The sequence below is a fragment of the Corvus moneduloides genome, chromosome 8 (genome assembly GCF_009650955.1).
Source record: "Corvus moneduloides isolate bCorMon1 chromosome 8, bCorMon1.pri, whole genome shotgun sequence".
In the NCBI taxonomy this organism is placed as follows: Eukaryota; Metazoa; Chordata; class Aves; order Passeriformes; family Corvidae; genus Corvus; species Corvus moneduloides.
The window spans coordinates 6,255,174-6,274,796 of NC_045483.1; the positions used below are offsets into that span (position 1 = coordinate 6,255,174).

At 41.8% G+C, this 19,623-nt stretch overlaps 1 protein-coding gene and 1 long non-coding RNA gene across 5 annotated transcripts in view; one reads left to right on the forward strand and one right to left on the reverse strand.

Moving 5' to 3' along the window:
- Nucleotides 1–2,232: 2,232 nt before the first annotated feature.
- On the reverse strand, nucleotides 2,233–17,204 carry LOC116447614. Of its 4 annotated transcripts, XR_004241611.1 has the most exons (6): nucleotides 13,376–17,204; nucleotides 11,828–11,958; nucleotides 8,674–8,788; nucleotides 5,949–7,590; nucleotides 4,679–4,728; nucleotides 2,233–3,294 (listed from the first exon to the last, which is right to left on the reverse strand). It is a non-coding gene; the product is annotated as an uncharacterized LOC116447614 (long non-coding RNA). The 4 variants fall into 4 exon arrangements; XR_004241609.1 differs by having other exon boundaries at nucleotides 2,233–4,728; XR_004241610.1 differs by having other exon boundaries at nucleotides 4,679–7,590.
- Nucleotides 17,205–17,610: 406 nt separating this feature from the next.
- The window catches only part of RAB11FIP2 (RAB11 family interacting protein 2), a 32,221-nt gene continuing 30,208 nt past the window's right edge, over nucleotides 17,611–19,623 (forward strand). Inside the window, exon 1 of the mRNA XM_032115800.1 lies at nucleotides 17,611–18,180. Within this exon, the coding sequence (XP_031971691.1) occupies nucleotides 17,828–18,180 (353 nt within the window). The 5' untranslated portion in view covers nucleotides 17,611–17,827. The remainder of the gene's footprint in view (nucleotides 18,181–19,623) is intronic.

Genomic DNA, 19,623 nt, shown 5'->3' on the forward strand with positions numbered 1-19,623 from the left:
GGCAAAGGGAGAGAGATTTATCTTTCAAGGGAAATCATACCTGGCACTAAGGAGTTAAGATCCCAAAACGACTTGGTAGTGCTGCCTGCTCTCGGGAAACAGCCCCCCCCAGGGATGTAGTAGAGACCCAACCTTGTCCTCAAAATTGCTTTTTAAGATTAAGCATATCCAAGCCATTAGCAGGATGTCTGCACGTTAACACATCAGCACAAAGATAGGGCCAGGGGGAGGGGGAAAGAGTTATGCAAAAGTGCTCTGCGACTGCCATTGGGGCAGTTCATCCCTAAAAGGAAACACATGTTATACAATCCTCTGTCTAATAGGGTTGGACAGTAATTAAAAAATATCTTCTATTTGGAGATCTGGGTCTTGAAACTACCAACTCGCACCATTAATCTTTTTGATGTACTGCGAAGATCTGCAGCAAAGGTCAGCGAGCAGGAGCTCTGCCATTTGTAGGGGGACGAGCTCCCTGATGGGACAGTGAACTGCAGAGCAGATAAAGCCATTACACCCCATTTCCAGTTAACTGTGGCTCAGAAAGGGACCTTAGGGTGACCATGGCCTGATCACATCCCCATCTGCTCTCATATCACTGGGCCATTGGTAAATCACCTTGAAAACTACCAGCAGCTCCTCAGAAATAAGATTCATGTGAGGCAACTGCACAAGGAAACTATTGAAATTGAATGGAAAGCAGGAAGAGGGCTCATTGCTCTCAGGGTGCCTTGATCTGCTCCTGAGAGATGGCAGAGCAAAACCTACTGTAAAATGAGGTGTCTAAACTTCAAGTTATACCAGGCCGACTGTGCCATAACAATTAAAGGAGCAAACCCAAAGCTGCACTCTGTTATCTCAGCATGAACACTGCTCTGCCCCATCGAATGGTTTGAGCAGTCCCATTTGCTCCAGCTGGGGAATCTTCTGCTCTAAAGCACCTTGATGTCCTCTACCAGTAAAACTAAATCACCAGAGTGGCTACTACCAGTAAAACCAGGCAGAGTTCGTGGTCAAGGGGAAATCTATCCATGACCAGAACAGGCACCAAATAACTGTTCCATAGTGGAGTGCAGTGTTTTAGCCAGCCTCTATCACTGTCTTGGAGGATGTGCTGGATTAAGCCCTGTTGTCATTCAAATAATCTCCAGTAAAGAGAGAAGCTCTCCACTGCAGATAGGCATAATCATTAATTAACCCATTAGTGTTGCTCACTTCACAGCTCCTTTTCCTTCCCTGCTCTATTGTCGTGACACCACGAGATGTTTTTCCTTATTTTGACAGGATTAAGAATCTCTCTTTGGGGCTTTTTTTAGAGTTTGGGGTGTTTTTAAAAAAGAATTTGATGAACACCTGTGATTTCATCTGGAAGTTGTTTTTATCCCCATGCTGTGAAGAGCTAACTTCCAGATCACCCTCTCATCCATATGTCTATCAGATGTGTTCATCTTGTGCTGGGCTGGGCAGGGTGGTTGGGTTTTTTCCCACTATGAACTACGAGCTTATCTGACCCTTAACAACGACTGCTGCAGGTGAGTTGTAAAGCTATCTGCTGTTCAGATAAAAGTCAGATACTATCTACAGGTATGGCCTCTGTTTCCAGGAACCTTCTGCTGTGTTCTGTCCAGAGGGCCAGCAGTTACTGCTTCCCAGGGAAAGCCCCTTCATCCCCAGGCTGAAGCTACTGCAGAATCTAATATTATATAAACTCTCCATAGTTGCTGTTTCCTTGTGCTTTTATTTGCCATTCATCATTTGACCTAAAAATTCTGTATCACTGTAAGAGGCAGATTATTGAATAAAGATCCTGTGATTGTGTTTTTGAATGCTTTCTCCCTCAGGACAGAACAAACTGAGAAGATTGTGTGAGCAAAGGATTCATTTAGCTTGATAAGCGTCCCCAGATCTGGCTCTAGGGTGTAATATCACCTCTCTATTGTCTCTGTACCCATTTCCGCTCAGGAAACATGGGGAAGGACATCCTCTGATACATTTTTATTTCTCTTTGGACAGCAGAAGTTAGCAGACTTAGATCTTTCTATCCCTTTTAGGTTAACAGTGTCTTTTATGCCTGATTGCAGCAGCTGCGATGAAGAGCCCACATACAGAAATACTCTGGAAAGGTCAGTTCACAAGAACACTCAGCTTCTGGGGACAGGACAAATAAAACAACTCTTGTGCAAAGACAGTTGATATCTTCTAAATAAAAAGGTAGCAAAAAAACACCGAGAGATATGCTGGTTCAAGCCAACATTTATTTAATTTATATATTCAGCTGGCATATTTGTGCAAATGAGAGAAAAAACTGCACTACTACTTCACCACAGGTAAGGTTCTTCATTATAACAACAAGCTTCTAAAAAATGATTTTCAGGCTTTTCTGCCTCTATCTACTACTGCAACATGACAAATTATTAAACATATTATACAGATATGTTTCTTGAGATTTCCAGTGTATGGATATTTTAATGGCATCTACAGCAGTGTTCAAATGAGGATAAAGAAATAAAATGTATGGACTTCAGACGCTTCTTCATTTAAAGCAGACAGAAAAAATGAGGAAGTGGGGAAGTGATAGGTGTAATGCACCACAATTGCTTTGCATCTGGGATTTTCAAACATGTTTAAACTATTGGAATCTCTTCATGCATTCAGACACATTTCAAAGAGCTTTGAAGAGTCTTCCTTCATACAGATGTTGTGCATTGGGAATGGGTGTGAACCAAAGCCCTACTCTGGATATTCCTCTTCCAGTCTGTGGCTCTGCATCCCCACTTGAATTTTGCAGCTGAGGTCACTCCCTGTTATGTCCAGGACTGAATATTCTTGTAACCCTTGCAAGGCACCATTTCAAGTACTAAAATTATATCAGTGACCTCTGAGAGCTACAGCTGGGGAAGAAAGGATGCCAGCCTCCAGCTGCAGCTTTCAGGCTGGTTCTTGGAGACTGGGCTGCAGGGGCAGATGATGTTTCCAGCGACTCCCAGTGGAAACTGCAGCGTTGTTTGTCACATTCTGCAAAACAGGATGGCTCTTGGCTTGAGAAGTCTGTACTGAGCCAAAACCCAGCAAAAAACCACCTCAGTAAAAATGCAGGAGGTGTGTAGCTTTCATGGCCAGGTTGCTGCAGCAACTGCAACCAGAGAGAAAGGGTAGCCTGTCTGTTCTAGACACAAAGGTAAAAGGAGCCGGATGAAAGCAGGTCTTCTGTCAGAGGGAATGGAGAGGGTGATGGAAGGAGCACCAGACAGAACCATGTCCAAGTAGAGGTGAGAAATTCAGATGGAGATTTTTCTTCTAGGGATGAGACAGGATGATACAAAGTCAGAAACAGTGAGAAGAGGTTAAGCCTACTGGAAGAATGGGGTTGCTGTTAGCAAGATGAGATCAGTGCTTGAAAGAGCTGCTGTAAGAGATGGTTGAAAAAGAAATAAAATATAAAAGGTGTGTGCCAGTTAATATGAGTTTAGACATTTCAGGAGTTGCTGTAGAGTCTGTATGGAACAAAACAAAACAAAACAAAAGGCCACAGTTTTTGAAAAAAAGAAACCAAGAGAGACAAGTGAATGAATCAACGTCAATCTGTGAAGGTCCTGATACCTTCCACATGCTCAGAAGGGGCCTCCTATAAAAAAGTAGACTGTCTTCTGATGTTGAAATAGAAATACAAAAGAAAAGCACCAGTAGCTGTGACTGAATATCCAAAAAATGTAAAGGTCCATTCGCACATACACCTTCAATATAAAGCAATAGTCTAAGACACCTGGGTACCTGTCTGATTTCCTGGGTTAATTTATTTATAGTCTATTGTTTCACGTTAAATATTTCCATAATAATCAAGTGTGACATTTGGGTTTTTTTCTTCCCAAAGGCATGCAGCAAGTCGAGTTTTATATCCAAATATGTATGTCTCATTTGATATTGGCTTAATGGCTACTTTCCCAAACACAATCATGCCTGGCTCAACAGCATTTCAGCATTTTTACTGTGATTTATGTAATAGCCAAGTTCAGGAACACTTTTTCTTCTTTTTTCTTTCCCTGACAGTATCTTCTTGTCCTTTTTTTCTTCTTAATTTCAACTCAAGAGGGTCTCAGGGAAAAAAAAAAAGAAAAGGAAGTTATGCTAATGAAATTCGGTTTCCCTTTTAAAGATACAAGGATAATCTTTTGCTAACATGCTTATTGCAAATTCAGGCAGGCAGGATCAAAATTATTCTAACCTTCAATAAAAAAATTAGTATGTAAAAATCTCTAAATCACAGCAGAGCACACCACACCTTGAAATCAATAACCTAATTCATGTATAAAGCTGAAATTCCACCACTAAAGATGCTGTGTGGTGAATCTAGCACAAGCTTTTGTCTGTAAATTCATTTTACCAAACATCCCCACCTGGGGACTGGGAGAATGAAGCAATAGCAGAAAGTCACCTCTCCAGGAACCAACCTGACTGCAACTTGCCTGGTGTTGAATGTCTGGTTCTGGTTTTACTCCTGTAAGACTGAAGTTAAACTATATATTCTTGCCCTCTGTCATCTGACAGAGGAATGTGCTCAGCCCCCTAACATTTGCACTGCCTGTCTTGCTGCCATCATTAAGAGAACCTCCTGCCTTGTAAAAATGTAACTACACGTGTTTCATAAAAATCGATATAAAAATAACAACACCGGGTTACTTACATCTTTCTGGAACAATTGAACGCTGAAACAAGCATCTCTGGTTCTTCCTCCTGCAAATGGATCAAATTACATTTCACTAGGTAATAAAGTGTGGTACAATAGCCTGCCCAATCTGTTTTCATCTTGTCTGGTACAAAGTTTCAGATCTACTCACTCATTATTCAACATAATGGGCTGGGTTTGGCATATATTGAATGTTAGCGCTCTCCCTGGAAGCTGCAGAGGTTAACTGCTCCTAAAAGTCTCTTTCCTTCCTTTCTGGGAATGTTTTCCCCATGAAAACTTGAAACAACAGAACTAAATGTCATAATACCCTACAGTGAAGGTGCTGGTACAGACCACAGAGATGAAATAATGGTAGCAATTATTTTTGTCCTAATCCTCGGTCACCCCAATGGAACCTGGTCCATACCTGGAAATATTTTGAAATGCATCAGGGAAGTAATCTGCTCTTGCCAAAATGCTTGCAGAACTGAAGGTCCCCATTATCAAGCATTATTATCATTCTTTATTCACTTTATTGGTAGTGTTTGCGTGATTGTGGCTCTCCATGAGAAAAAAAAGTGCTGTCAGAGGCTGAACTGGAGATGTTACACCCTTCGTTCAATTATCATTTCAGAAGAGGAAAAAAGAATCTTTCTAAATACAAATGATTTAATTTAACGTTAACTATGAGCTAAATAATGGTCATTGTAGTCCTGTAAGTGGTCCTGCTGCAGGAAGTTAAAAACAAAGTTACTTCTAAAAACAGAAGCTTGAAAAACCTATGTATATAATTTCCAGGCTCCGCAGCAAGGAATTACACAAATTGCTAATCAGGCACCAAAATGAATATACTGTTGATACAGTTGAAATGTTTTCTTTGCACTCCTCTCATGCTATAATATTTTTCTAGTCCCTGCACTCAAAGTAGATACATCACATTTTGATGTAGTTGGGCTCTTTTCAAGGTGTGAAATTGGTAAGTACCAACACCAAAGGAAAAAAATTCTTTTAATACTGCGCTGTGCCACTTGAAGCTGCATTACCCTTTGGCTTCGAGCCAGCAAACTCCAGTGAGAACGATTTTATAGCACATGACTATAATAAAAGATATTTAAACATGGCCTAACAATGGATTAAACTAGTAAGACATAGTTTGTGTTAGATCCCAAGGATGAATATCAAAAATAGAGGCAATAGTTTTGAAACAACAGCCAGCAGTGAAAAGTTTACTTCTAATATAAACCAGACAGTCCCCAAAATAATTTGTGGTTTATTTAATTCTTACCGTTCATCTTGTGTTCTTTTGAGTAAGCTAAAGTAAGACACCCGCGTAAAAGCACCAGCTGGTTTAGATTTTGATTCTGGATCTCTAGTGAGCTGAAAAACTCTAATCTGCATCTGCAAGGGTGGGGAGTCATTTTTGTAAACAAGAAAAAAAAAAAGGATTTGCTGCAGGGGGAAGGGCATCTTGGAAAGAGGTGCATTTTGGGAGAAGAGAGAAAAAACAACCTCGTTAATATATTATAATAAATTACTGTTTTGTCATTATCTGGTTATATTTGCACAAACATCAATTGCATGTGAGCCCTGAAAAAAGAATATTTCATTGCCTTTAATACGCACTGCAGTGTGCACCCATACAAAATCATTACTGTAACAAAACCAGCTGCGTGTAATAGAAAGCAAATGATTTACAATGTTACTATAAGAAACTACTTTATTTCATATTATCATAAAAAGAACAGCACTGAAAATTTGCATGACAAACACAAGAATCCAGGAAATTCCAAATCTAATTCATTTTTAGGTTTTAATAGGTATTAACTTACGGAGGTGAATTGTTAAGAACATTTCTTGCAGAATATTTCCAGAGAGTTTAGCTGCAATATTGGAACTTATATGTAGTGAAATGTGAACTAGTCCAGCAGATGAAGAAAATGCATAAGCTTTAAATGCACTGCTGGACCTAAAAAAAACATATTTATTTTTATCACCCTGCTGTGGCTGGAGGTTTGGGTCTATCAAGGATCTCTCAAGTCAATGGGTCTTCAGTGCTCTGAACAAAGACTGCTGGATTAGATGCTGTTCTAAAATTTCAGTTCTGTTACCAACCTGCACAGTGACTGTTTTCGACTGTTGTGAAATTTTAACAAACGAACATGAGCAGTTTCAAGCCCACATTCTGCCTGGTTGTATGGAGTGGTTGGGATACTCTGCTGATTTAGCAGATTATGAAGGATCAAATCCCAACTCTGTCTCACACCAGTCATGAAACAAGTTCCTGTTGTGTCGTGGAAGGGAAGCCTATTGTATTCAGCTATGGAAGGAGATAACAGCTGTTACCAAAAAGGTGGCAGGCATGTAAAACAAAAACTGAAGTCTTGAACAAATGAAGCTTTATAAGACCCAGGCAGAACTCAAACAAATGTTCAATGAAAGTCACTTTTATGGCTTTACTTTGGTTTATCGCAAGGCAGTAATAAATGTGTCTCATTAAAAGCCAGTAAAAGAACACCACCTACACCACCAATTGTTGTAACTGCAGATATAGCAGATCTGGAATAGTTACCTAAAGACCCTCATTTCCTAGCATTTAATGCTTCCCTGTCCATATAAACTAGCTTTCTATGGATTTAAAGACTGTTGGATGCTAAAAGCAGCAGCTGTTGCTGGGAAAACGACACTTTCAAAGCCCTGTTGCTTTCTCAAGGTGAAGTTAGAGGAAGGTTGAATGAACAAGGAACGCTCCTTGGTGAAAAAAAACTGCCAGAGGAGAACATGCCAACAGAAAAACAAGCAATTCCCCCATCCTGGCTGGAGTGTAAGTGTTTTGCCTCAGCTTTATTGCTCAGCGGGTCAAATTCATTCCTGGTGAAATGGCAGTTCCCATGGTGAAGCCGCAGGAAAATTCTGAAACATTCTGGCACCTGTCAAGAAATGGGGATGTGAAAGTGGGGGGAGGAACTGGCATGTAGAAGCTGGGATTAAGGGTGGGAGCCACCACATAAAAGGTTATTCTTGTTCTAGTTGTTAGAACTTTTTTACTGCGCAGAATTTACATACATGCTTATTAAGTGGTTTAAAAAAAAAGCCTGACAGATATTAAACAGCATGACACACTCTTTATGCTGCTGCCATACAGATGTGTCCAAAGCATAAACAGACTTACAGTCAGCACTTGATTGCTCTATGGGAGAGTATCTCTGCAGTAAATGTCTCCAAACTTTTCAGGACAATTAACTTGAGAATTGGAACCTCTTTTTTTTCCCCTGCAGATTTGATCCATTGCTTGATCTCTCACTGCTTTCCAATTATGCAGGGAAAATATATAGCAAGTGTTTTAATACCCTAGATTGAATTTCCTAAACCTAAGCTAGCAGCAGAATTACTGGGCCAGGGATTCTGGCACAAGAAGTACAGCTGTGTGTGAGCTGGTGGGAAAACTACTGGAATATCATGACTAGTCTTGGTGTTCACACTTCAAAGAAGCCATGGAAAATTGAAAATAGATCAGAAAAGAATGATTTCAAGATCTGGAATATCTGCCTTGTAGGGATAGATGTTTGCAGCCTAATCTGTTTACTTTATCGAAACAAAGGTTAAGAGACTTGATTGATATATTAATACCTACATGTGGAGAAAATTTGCAATGGCTCCATAATTTAAAATATAAAAATGAATCAAGACCTAGAAGCTGGAAATGGTCAAGTTCTGATTACAGATAAAACAGGATTATTAAGAGTGAAGTTAATTAGTCATCAGGAAAACTTCTACAAAAGGAATGTGGGTTCTTCACCCCAGGAGCTTTTCAGTCAGGACTGGATGGCCCTTTGACTAGGAGAGCTGGGAAGTGGGTTGGGTGCAGGTTTCCCAGGTGAGGCATTCTGGCCAGGGCAAAAGTGTTAACCATGATGGTCCCTGTGACCAAGGAGAGCTGGGGCAGGTCAGTCTTCTTCAGCTGAACTAACTGGCAAAGCCAACATGAGTATATGAACCAAGGTAAAACCTACCTGAAGAGTTCCCTCTTCACAGCAACGCTGATGCTCTGGGAAGCCTTGTCATCTGTGCTTGGCTTGGTGAGCAGCCCCCTCTTTCCTTCCTGATTCCCTCCATGGCTGTGCTTTCCTGCAGAAAACATAAAAATGGAACGAGGTAATCTGCTTTGTCCGATTCCACTGATACCATGCACAGACCAACTGCTCTAATCTTTCTTTTACCTCTTTGCCTGTTTTTTTCTCACGCATAAAATTTCAGGTTTGCCATTGGATAAAAAAAAAGTCTTCTTTGGGAACATATGCTAGATACTTAAATGTCGAAGTGAATCTCTGTTTCTGCAATTTAAGTAATTCCAGGGATGACCCTGAGAAGTCATATCTTGGCTGGGATGATATTTAAGTTAGTATTTACAACTGCCTGTGAGTTTTGCTGAGTAAAGGTTATTTGCATAGTAATATTAGTCTTGTGCCTCTTTACTCAGCACTCTCCAGCCATTACCATGCTGCTCAAACTCAGCAGTGGTGCAATTATCAGCTTCTGTGACCTCTTGATACTGTCACTAGCAATGGAAGGACCCAGGTAGTTGCAGGATGCTGCACAAAAGACCCTTAGATAAATAAACAGCAAGAATATCTGATTGCCAAAGTGAAGCATTTAATAACATAGGCTTTTCTATCACTGGAAATGAAGGCAGACATGCTGTTACAGTAATATGGGGAAAGAAAAAATGAGATTGAGCAGCAGCAAAGAAACAAAGGAGAAGCTGAAGGAAAACAAAATATGGAGATAATTTAAAATCACTTATGAGACCTGTGCTTGCTAATGCATTTTTTCAAATGATTATGACTTACAGAAAATGCATTCAGACATCTTCTTCTCATTAGAAACACTGAGTTGAAAAAGATATAACCAGTATCCCAGTGTGTTCCCCTAACATGAGCTTTTGAACCACAGCTACGAAGTTGTATCCAACATTGGTATGCCTTAATATCGTATGTTGCTGGATGATGAGACATCTGTGTTCTTATATGGACAATCACATGTACCCCAGCATCAGCAAGAGTGTTCCTAGAGAACAATTTCTGATGTGTTAGCAGGGTTTCTATCTTTCTAGTGACATGAGTATGGTCCATCTTTGATTTCATAATTTTCTAGCTGATGGGAATTTCAAAAGAGCTGCTGTAGAAAGCTTTTACTGTTCACTGCTTTTTCACAGTCAGCTAGGCAATGCTGTCAAACATCAATGTAAAATGAGGATGCACTATTGGTTTAAACCATGAAGATGCAGTGAAAACTCTGAGGCAATGACAAATCACTTTTGCTAAAGTACCATTTAAAGTGGTGGTGAACAGGCTCAGAGGGTGATGTCTACATCCTAATATAGTTAGTGGTGACTTTTAACCAGAAAGAGCTCTGGTTGCAAACTTTTGGAAGCAAAGACAAAGGAATATGAAGAACAAAGAAACAACAGATTTTAACACCAGGGAACTGTTCTCATTTTTATTTACTCAGACTCCAAAACCGAGTAATCCTGCCTGTATCACTTTGTTTTCATGTGCAGGTACACTTTGTGAGCACAGTTCTAAAGAGAGAGTGGACAAAGTGACAGAAGAGCCTTGGTAGATTTCTAGTGTAGGGGAAAAGCCTTCAGAGCTGCAAATAATCAGAGACTAAACTGCTCTCCAGCACACTAGAGAAAATTCAAAGTAATTACCCCACTGACTTCAGTGTAGTGATCCTAGATTTATATTACTGTAAATGACAGCAAAAATTGGACCCAATATAGAAATAATTTATCTAAGGCCCTAAGTATAGTTAGTTGCACAATTCAATCTGTAAATAATGCCTCTAATGCACATATGGCTAATTTACATCCAGACTATGAGAACATATCCAGTGCTGATTTCCAGGATGTTTGAAGCACTAGGCAGTGCCAAAATAAATCTGCAGTATTCCCATAGCCCTCACAATCCTTCCAACTTCTGGGGCTGGGAAGAAGATGCACTACACATATTTTGGAAAAGTGAAATTCTATCTGCTATATACCAGTTATTGGATAATTCTTACCAAAAGGGCATAGAAGGCTGTTTAGCAGCACTCCATGTCTACTTGCAAGAGCTCTGCAAGCTCTCTCCTCACAAGAAGTTGTTTTTATCTAATTTGTCTCTTACTGCGAGCAGAATTCTAGGAGCAGCTTGAGTTTTCTAAGAATAAACCACACTTGAAAGAAAGGAGGGTTTTAAGTAACACTGGAGAAGAGTGCTTGGAGTACATACATTTAACACACATAAAACTTAACTACAGCAATTTGAGTTAGATTCCTTCTCTAATCACATATTTATGTTAAGATCTTGCTGAATCCAAATTGAAATTGATATTGGTAGGAGGAAAGATGGTATAAAAATCTGAATTATTCACCAGCTCGGCAAGAGAAAAAAAATTCTGCCAAAATACCAAGTATTGTTCTGGGCTTTATCTGAGCACTGCAATGTGGGGTGTGAAGAGTTAGAAAATCCATGTCTTGCTGTACCTTGGACTTGAAAGGAGACATGTTAAGTCTAAGTGTAACAAACGCATCAACCCTCCTTCCTTCCTTCTTTCCTTAAATATTTTATGTTAACTTATTTAACTTTTTGTTTGGTTGGTTGGGGTGTGGGGTTTTTTGTATCACCAGGGAAGAAGAATTCTCCTGTTATGAACACGCAGGAAGTGTTGAGAACCTGCAGTTAAATGCAGATTAATCACGGCGGCCTCAGTGCTGCAGGTGGATTCCATTAGACCCTTCAACAACAGAAGAGACACAGGATAGTCCTCTGGTAGAAGAAAATCCCTGGGAAGAGATTTTGGGGGCAGCTAAGCCTGGGAAAAAGCCTTAGGAATGAGCAGGAAGTTTAAGTGTGTTGTTTTACTTAAGACCAAACTTCAATGAAGACTCATTTATGCACTCATTTAAAGGAGTACACCATGGTTGAAGGTGGGTAGGTGTTTTACCCTCTTGCTGTGACTGCTAACTTGGTGCACAAACAAATGATATAACAACATAATCTTCTTACAAATAATTGCATTCAGTCTGTCCTCATGGCAGCCTAATGATGTTGAATGTGTAGGTCCTATAAAGCCCTTTGAGGTCCTAGAGAGGGAAAACAATTAGAGAAGTTCAGAGCTTACCTTACAAAGAACTCTTTTTAGAACATAATTTTCTTGTATTTGCCAAGATTCTCCTTAAGGGAGTTGATAACTGGAGAATTTGTGAGGTAATGGTCTCTGAGATCCTTGGAGACCTATAAAGAATAAATGACCTAGAAAATAAATGCAGGAGTTATTTAAACAGAGGAAAAATACTTCTGAAGAAGCCTCATACTCAAACAATTATAAAAATCTTTTTTTTTCTCGTCCTGGTTCATTAAGAAACCTGAAAGGTCATAATTTTGAAGTTGTTTATTTCTATTGTTAATGTCTCTTAGGTTCTGTCAAGCACAAAAAAATATTATTCTCTGCAAAGATGACAAAATTATCCTTGACTCTCCCTGTATTACTTATGTCCATTTCCAATGCATAAAAGTTCTTTAAGATGTGCAATCATTGGACACGTACCGAAAACAAGAAAAAAAATGTTTACATTTAAGTCTAAAAATGGATGCCATGTAGCCGATTTCCACTTCTAATGTAACTCTTCAATGTGAGCCTCAGTCTGTGTTTCTGTGATTTTTGAACAGATAATTCTGCAATGGTCAACCTGGAGGTTTCCGTGAAGTTTTAGGAAAGCCAAGGGCAAATCTGAATTTAGCCTGCAGAGGTTAGTTTTAAAAGAGTTTCATGTCACTGGTGCTGTCACCTGTGGGGGTATTGCTGAAGACAGTCTGAATTCTACCAGGTGTAGGGCAGGGTGTATCCCAGGGCTATGGTGGGTTGGAAGTGCTGAAGGAGCTTGCATGACAGAGAGGCTTTGACAGAAGAGCACAATAGTTTGTGCAGAAGTTGCTGAGAACTAGGTGTTTTCATGTTTTTAAAAGGCTGAATTGAAATCTAACCCAGACAGCTGACTAACATCTTGAGACACAGGCAGTTTGGGTCAAATCTGGGTGACTGGCAAGTTTAATTATAGTATTTGATGACTGTTTTACAGCATTTAAGCCTCTTTGAACTTCACAATGGATGAGAGCGTTGAAAGGCTGTGGAACATGTTCAGCTAAAAACGAACAAAAAAAATGATGGTTCCAACACTCTCAGTGGTACCTGGCATTTATTTGAAGTCTGATATTGCACACAGTACTTCCATATCTGTGACTGCAGGTTTCCGGTTGAAAAGTACTGGATTTCTATCAGAACAATGGACAATTCTATGGCACTTGCCTGATTTCAAGTCCCCACTCCCCTCTTCAGAGACACATTTCCTTTGCTGTTTCTTATATGATCCCGTTCCTTGCAGTAACGCAAGAAAGACAGGTGAAGAGTGAGGCAGGGCAGAAACACAAATTGCATCCCAAGCAGATAAACCCACAGCTGGCTAGAGAGAATAACAGCACAGAAGAAATGACAGTGGCAGTACCTGAGAGCTCAGGACCACTGAGGTGTGTGTAGGGTTTTCAAAAGCTTCCAGAGAAAATTCGGCCCTAGTATTGAGGCCAAAGGTCTCCTCCTTCTGAGGAGATGTTCGTAAGAGTGAGTGTGAAAGGTGAAAGAAAGCATGCACACCAGGAGAGTGGCCTAACTTACCCAGCCTCAGCGAACCTTGAAAATTCCGGGTTGCAAAATTTGGGGCCAGAACAGAAATTTCATGAATATTCTTCTAGCATTTAATAATTACATCAAAATACTTCCAGCATAATGAATCCTTCTCAAACCAAGAGAGTAGACAATACCAGTAGCTTGAGAAAAATCTTCCAGTTCACAGCAGTGGGTTTGAGCGCAGCTATTTGATTTCTGCAGTCAATTAATTCCAGTGAATTCCTGAAGAAGTCACTAATTGAAAAAATAACGACAGCTAAGATAAAGCTAACAGGCAACAAAGTGTCTCAAAAATTGCACAGCCTTTCCAGAAAACAGTCTGGACAGTTGCAACAGCTACTGAAAGTTAGTCAGCAAGGCAGAAAGCAGAAGCTTGTCACATGTCGAGACACAACCAGCCTGCTCCTCACAGCAATGTAAGGTTCAAAGCAAACACATTGCCCGCGATCTGCCAACTAAGAATTATTCAGCAAATAATTTCAAGGAGGAGATAGCATTTTCATTAAAAAATAACAAAATGTTTCCTACTTCATAAATGGAAATCAGGGAGAAATTAAATCACCAAATTACCTCCTACAGTTTACCAGTGTACACACAACTGCTCTGATCCTCTTTAGCAAGTATGCGACTGGAAATGAGAAGCAGAACATGGAATTGTCTCAGCAGCACAGGCAAAAAGATTTTCTTGCATTTTCTTTTGAAAGGGCAGCCAAAATATCAAGGCTCATGTTCAATCAGATGTACTGTAGGCTCAGGAGGGAGAATTGAGAGGGAATTATAAGTTACTGAAATTAAAAAAAATCCACTATAATTCTTGGAGTTCCCTCTTAAAAAAAAAAAAAAAAAAAAAGTGTTGATCTTCTGGGTCAGAAATGACTAGAAGAATGTGTAGCAGAGGCACACATGAGATTTAAGGTTCTGTATTAAATATACCATAGATATCCACTGCTGTTCTGTGAAAAACAATTTTTTTTTAAACTCACTCTCATCACTATCTACAAGGAGATGGGGTGTTGGAGTAGCCACCAGGAACACAGGACAGCTATTGCAAATCAGAAATGCAGAAACAATTTTCTGAGGCCACATACTCCAGCTTTGATGGCTTTTTCTTCATCAGCAAGAATTCTGGGCTTGCTTTTCTCAGCTTTCTCCAGTGCTATACAGGTAGTGGCAGAACAGGGAAAAGGGACAAGGCAGAGAACAACACAGGAACTACCAATCATCCACAGGGAAAGAACTTTTTACCACAGTGTAGCATACAAGAGAGCTACATTTGAGTGCAAGCTCCAAATATAATGTTTTGAGCTCAAAATCCTCTAAAAGAAACTAAGGACTAGAAAATTCATGATGAGACATCCACAGAGTGAGTGGACTTGGACAGAAAACATGACACAGCAGTAACAGTGAGTTTAAAAGATTATTATTACAGAACAACAGTGGATATCTATCTATGGTGCACTGAAGGAATGGTAGAGTCCTGTAACCAAAATGGTGCATAGGAAATAAAATGGATTTTCTAATGTAATAGTCACTAAATCATGGACAGCGATGAGCAAAACCTACACTGCATACAGGCACTGAGCAGTCGTGGTGGCTTAGTGAATGAAAATCTGAGTCATTTCTGGATTAATGCTCTAACATAGTGCCAGGGGACACTGTGTTGCTGGAGATATCATTATTTCTCTGAGATATTTTGTCGTTTATATCCCACGTTACATTCCAGAAGATGACAATTACCCTATTCCAAAGAGGACAAAATCAAAAGGCCAGCTTTCAGCTTGACCCTAGAGGGATATAAGAGGAAATAAAATATATCTGGTGCACCTTTGAGCAGAATTCTCTTCAAGCACAGGGGTGGAGGAGTTGAGAGGGCATCTCCCCAGTGCATGCTCCACCAGCTGAGCAGAGAGGAGAAAGGGGAAAGGTTCCACACTCCTTTTCTCACATGCCAGATTACACATAAGGAGTGGAGGACTAATAATCTGTTTATTTTTGAAAGCAGTTAAGGCAGATTGGGTATTGCATTGATGTATGGTCTGCAGCAGTACAAAAGTTCTTCCACCTTCCCCTGTTCAGCTGTGCGCACATGTATTCCAGTCAGCCCCTGTCTAGGAAGAGACAATAATAAGAAATTAGAGAATACCAATAAAAGGCAAGCAAAAAGCACAAAACCTGCCTGTTGTAAAAACTCATAAAACTTTTCCTAAGATGCAGCATGCAAGATATGATGTTTGACTTAAATTTCTATTAAATAAATACATTCTGCCTACCTACAATTAATTTCTTGTTTTGATTTGATGAATTCATCATGCTTGGTTTCTATTCAGTGCAATGAAGATTATTCTACTAAAACAGAATTTGTATGTGGTAAAATTAATTTCAGAAATATTCTGACGTACATAAGTCTCTCTACTTTCCAACAAGAACCCCATGGCTTTCCCCCATGGCCCAAGTCTCCTGCAGAACACTGGCCCCATAATCCCTTCTGGCTCTTCCAGCCTGAAATACAGCGACTCTTTCCCCAAGTACAGGAGCTCCTCCTGGGAGATTCATTGTGAAACATTTGGGAAAGATACCTGAGGATGTGGAAGAATGACAGCTGCAGAGTAGGGGAAGGGGTTTTCAGGTGAGGGGGATGGTGATTTATACCAAAGAGTTGACCTGCAGCCTTAATTGACTATTAGCATCTCAGTATCACAAACCAAGGCAGACAACCATAGCATTTGTAACCGTTTCAGAAATTACTACCCTAGATAATCCATTTACATGTTTTTGCCTAAATATGATCATGTATTGAAGTTACCATTTCCAACTGGACCATCTATTTTCGTATCAACAAAAATCAGACACAATACGGGAAAGAAGTGCCAATTCTGTGTTAACTCTCACAGCATGCAGACAGCCATAACTGCCAGCCAAAAACTGAGGGTCAATGAAGTATTTATTAAAATTGTGTACAGAGATGACATGAGCTGGGACTTAGACTAATGACTGTATGTAAACTTTTATGGCCCTGGACAATAACTTGCTTGGCATTAGGTATTGTGGGCAGCATCGTACTTTACACTCCCTAACGGCCTTCAACTTTATGTTTTTCATTTCCAGTAGGTCTCAGGTGTATGAGAAGGTCTCCCAAGGTTTTTTTGCTCACTAACTTGTGAGCCATGGACCAGGAGCTCATGAGTGAGGGGTGGTGGGTGATCTGACCTGGCTGCTGGTTTCCCTGCTTTTTATGGTTTACATGGGTGGGATACATAGCCTTGCAACCCTAATTTTTTTAATTTTGGTAAAAACAATGTTAATACCTGTGACTCTGCTTACAGGTGCACATGTAAACACGTGCAGGCTCCAGGTGTACAATCAGAAAAATTATGTGTCCTCAAAACATCTTGTATAATATTATTTTTATTAATACTTTTGCATTTTGCAATTTTCGCTCTCTCATTTAAATCCAAGAGATTTGCCAGGGCGGGTGGATGGGGCTGAAAATAAAGAAGTTCCCGAAGCGGTAGGCACCAGGGTGGGCTCCAGAGCAGCACCACTCCCGGCTGGCTCCATGGCCGCCCCCGAGCCCTTCATATTGAATAATAGTAACAATAGACGCCTTTAGCCAAGTTCTCTCCTCTCCACAGCTCCTGAAGAACTCTCTGCCCGCTCTAGAAATAAAAATAGCGATGAATTAATTAACGGGACGGGGATCTCAGCCGGGAGGGGCCCCCGGGAACCCAGCACTCCGTTACGCCCGGGGGAGCCGCGTCCTCTCCGGCCCTGCCCGCGGGCAGCGGGGGTGCTCGGTGCGCTGGGCAGCGCCTGTCCGGGCGGCCGGGGAACGGCGGCGAAGGGAAGAGAGGGAGGGGGCGAACCCTGCCCTCTGCCCTCTGACCGCCGCCGCCGCCCGCAGCATGGGGAAGGCGGAAGCGGCGGAGCCGGCCCGTCAGGCCGGGCGGCGGCGGGGGGGCAGCGCGGCGAGAGGCTGAGGCGGCCGCGGCGGGGACGGGCGGACTGACGGAGGCAGGGAGGGCAGCCCGGCACCGAGTCCCCCGCCGGCACCGAGCTCCCGCCGGCACCGAGCCGGGACGAGCAGGGGGAGGCCGCCGCCGGCCTGCGGGGCCCCGCGGCGGAGCGGCCCTGCCCGGGGGATGCCCTGGGGGCGGCGCGGGGCCGGGCCGGCGGCAGCGGCGGGCAGGGCCAGGCCGGGCGCGGGAGGGCGGCGGGGCCGCGGCTGCGGCGGGACCTGCAGCCCCCGGCCATGGAGCCGCAGGTGGGGCTGCCGGGGAAGGGGGGGACCCGTGGGCTGGTGAGGGCCACCCGCGGCCAGGAGCGCTAGAGGAAGGACCAGCTGAGCCCTTGACAGGTGTCTCCGCCGTAAGTGCCCTTACACAGTCACTCGAGGACTGACAGACTTTGCGTTTGTTATTGCTGCTGCTGCGACCTTCAAAGATGATGTTGGCAGAGCAAGCCCAGAAGTGGTTCCCAACTCACGTGCAAGTTACGGTCCTTCAAGCCAAAGGTCTGAAGCCAAAAGGTAAAAATGGCAGCAACGATGCCTACACCATCATACAGCTGGGCAAGGAGAAGTACTCCACCTCGGTGGCTGAGAAGACCCTGGATCCCATCTGGAAAGAAGAGGCCTCCTTCGAGCTCCCTGGATTACTCATGCAGGAGAATCCAGAGAAATACATCTTGTACCTGATTGTCATGCACCGGTCGCTGGTGGGGCTGGACAGGTTTTTAGGACAGGTGGCCATAAACCTGAATGATATATTTGAAGACAAGCAAAGGCGGAAAACAGAGTAAGTGATGGTTTTTTCATTATAATTCATATTCCTTGGACAGTTGCACTTGGGGAGGGTGGGAAATAATAGCATTACTATGAATGTACATACGTTGAAATGAAATTAATTCTGTCGTCAATTCTGTGTTCCAGTCTCTTAACCTATACAGTTATGTCATTGTGGCCTGACCTCTTCCAGAGAAGTTTACTATAATCAAATGCTTACTTTGCACAGGGAAGGACTGTCAATAACGTTAACTTTTCTGACAAACTCTTGTGTGTAACATGAACTCATTACAGTCTGTTTTTCTAAGCATTTTTCTTTGTTCTGCGCAGGGCAATACCCCCATTCAACTCCTACCTCAGTTTGAACCATGCGTGAGACTCAGATGCCCTGAAACCTGGTGTGGTTCTCTTTAAAATTGTTTTCCTTCAGTTGCTTCAACTATGTGTCTTTAAATGTTTTATATTTATGTTTTAGTGGTCAATGAACTGTGACTTAATGAAGGCTTACCACAACAGCACAGTGCTTTGCTGGTCCTGATTAATCTTAGGCCACGATCCCACAGGCTGCACTGTACAGCAGGCCTTAACTGAGAAGCCTGAAGAGAAATTTTGGCTCTTGTGGTAGCTTCCATCAGTACCTACATAAGCCTTTTTCAAATAAAATTGTGTTTGCCAGGAAGTTCAGGCACTGGAATGCAAAAAAAAAAAGGAATTAAAAAAAAAGTCATCATAGCAGTTTAAGTTGAACTGTACTTATCTAATTCTCTGAGTTTCTCAACTAAATGAGTAAAGTTGTTTTAAGGTTCCTAGTCAGGACATGGTTACACAAAGGTGTTTGGTAGCAGCATCATGTATCCTCCATGTGTATTTGTAACTCAGACTGTAGGTATGAGAGTACTGTAGGCATGCCTATGACTCCATGCTTTGGGTTTGGTTTAGGTATGCTTGTCCCACAGGAGCTGAATAAGAACAGCATGGAGACCTCCAAGTGAGCTCTATGTAGACAGTGACATATGAACGCTGTCAGATACGTCTGCAGCAGTTAAAAAGTTCCTGCTCCAGGTGCTTTTCCTCCTCTGGTGTCTCTTCAGTAGAGTACAAAAGCTCCTGTTCCCAAATCTCAGCTGTTAAAACTGAAGTCTGGTATCCATAGTGATGGTGGGTCTGTGGTGAGGTGCTGGACTTTGCATCCAAGCCACTAAAAGACTGGCATTGCTTGTCTGTCTCTGACTGTGCCAGGGTTGAACCTCCAGCAGCGTTGGCAGTTGGAGGTGGAAATCCATATGGTTAACACCAGGCAGGGCTTCTTGGTCAGACTGCGGTTTCTTCTGAAACCACCTCAAAACTTGGTGCTACTTAAATGCATGGCTGAGGTTGAAGAGCACCAAAGACAAGTCAAAGCTCTCATTGCCGTAGTGTTTGTTTTTGTAGACTGATTTTTTTGCAAAAGAGTATG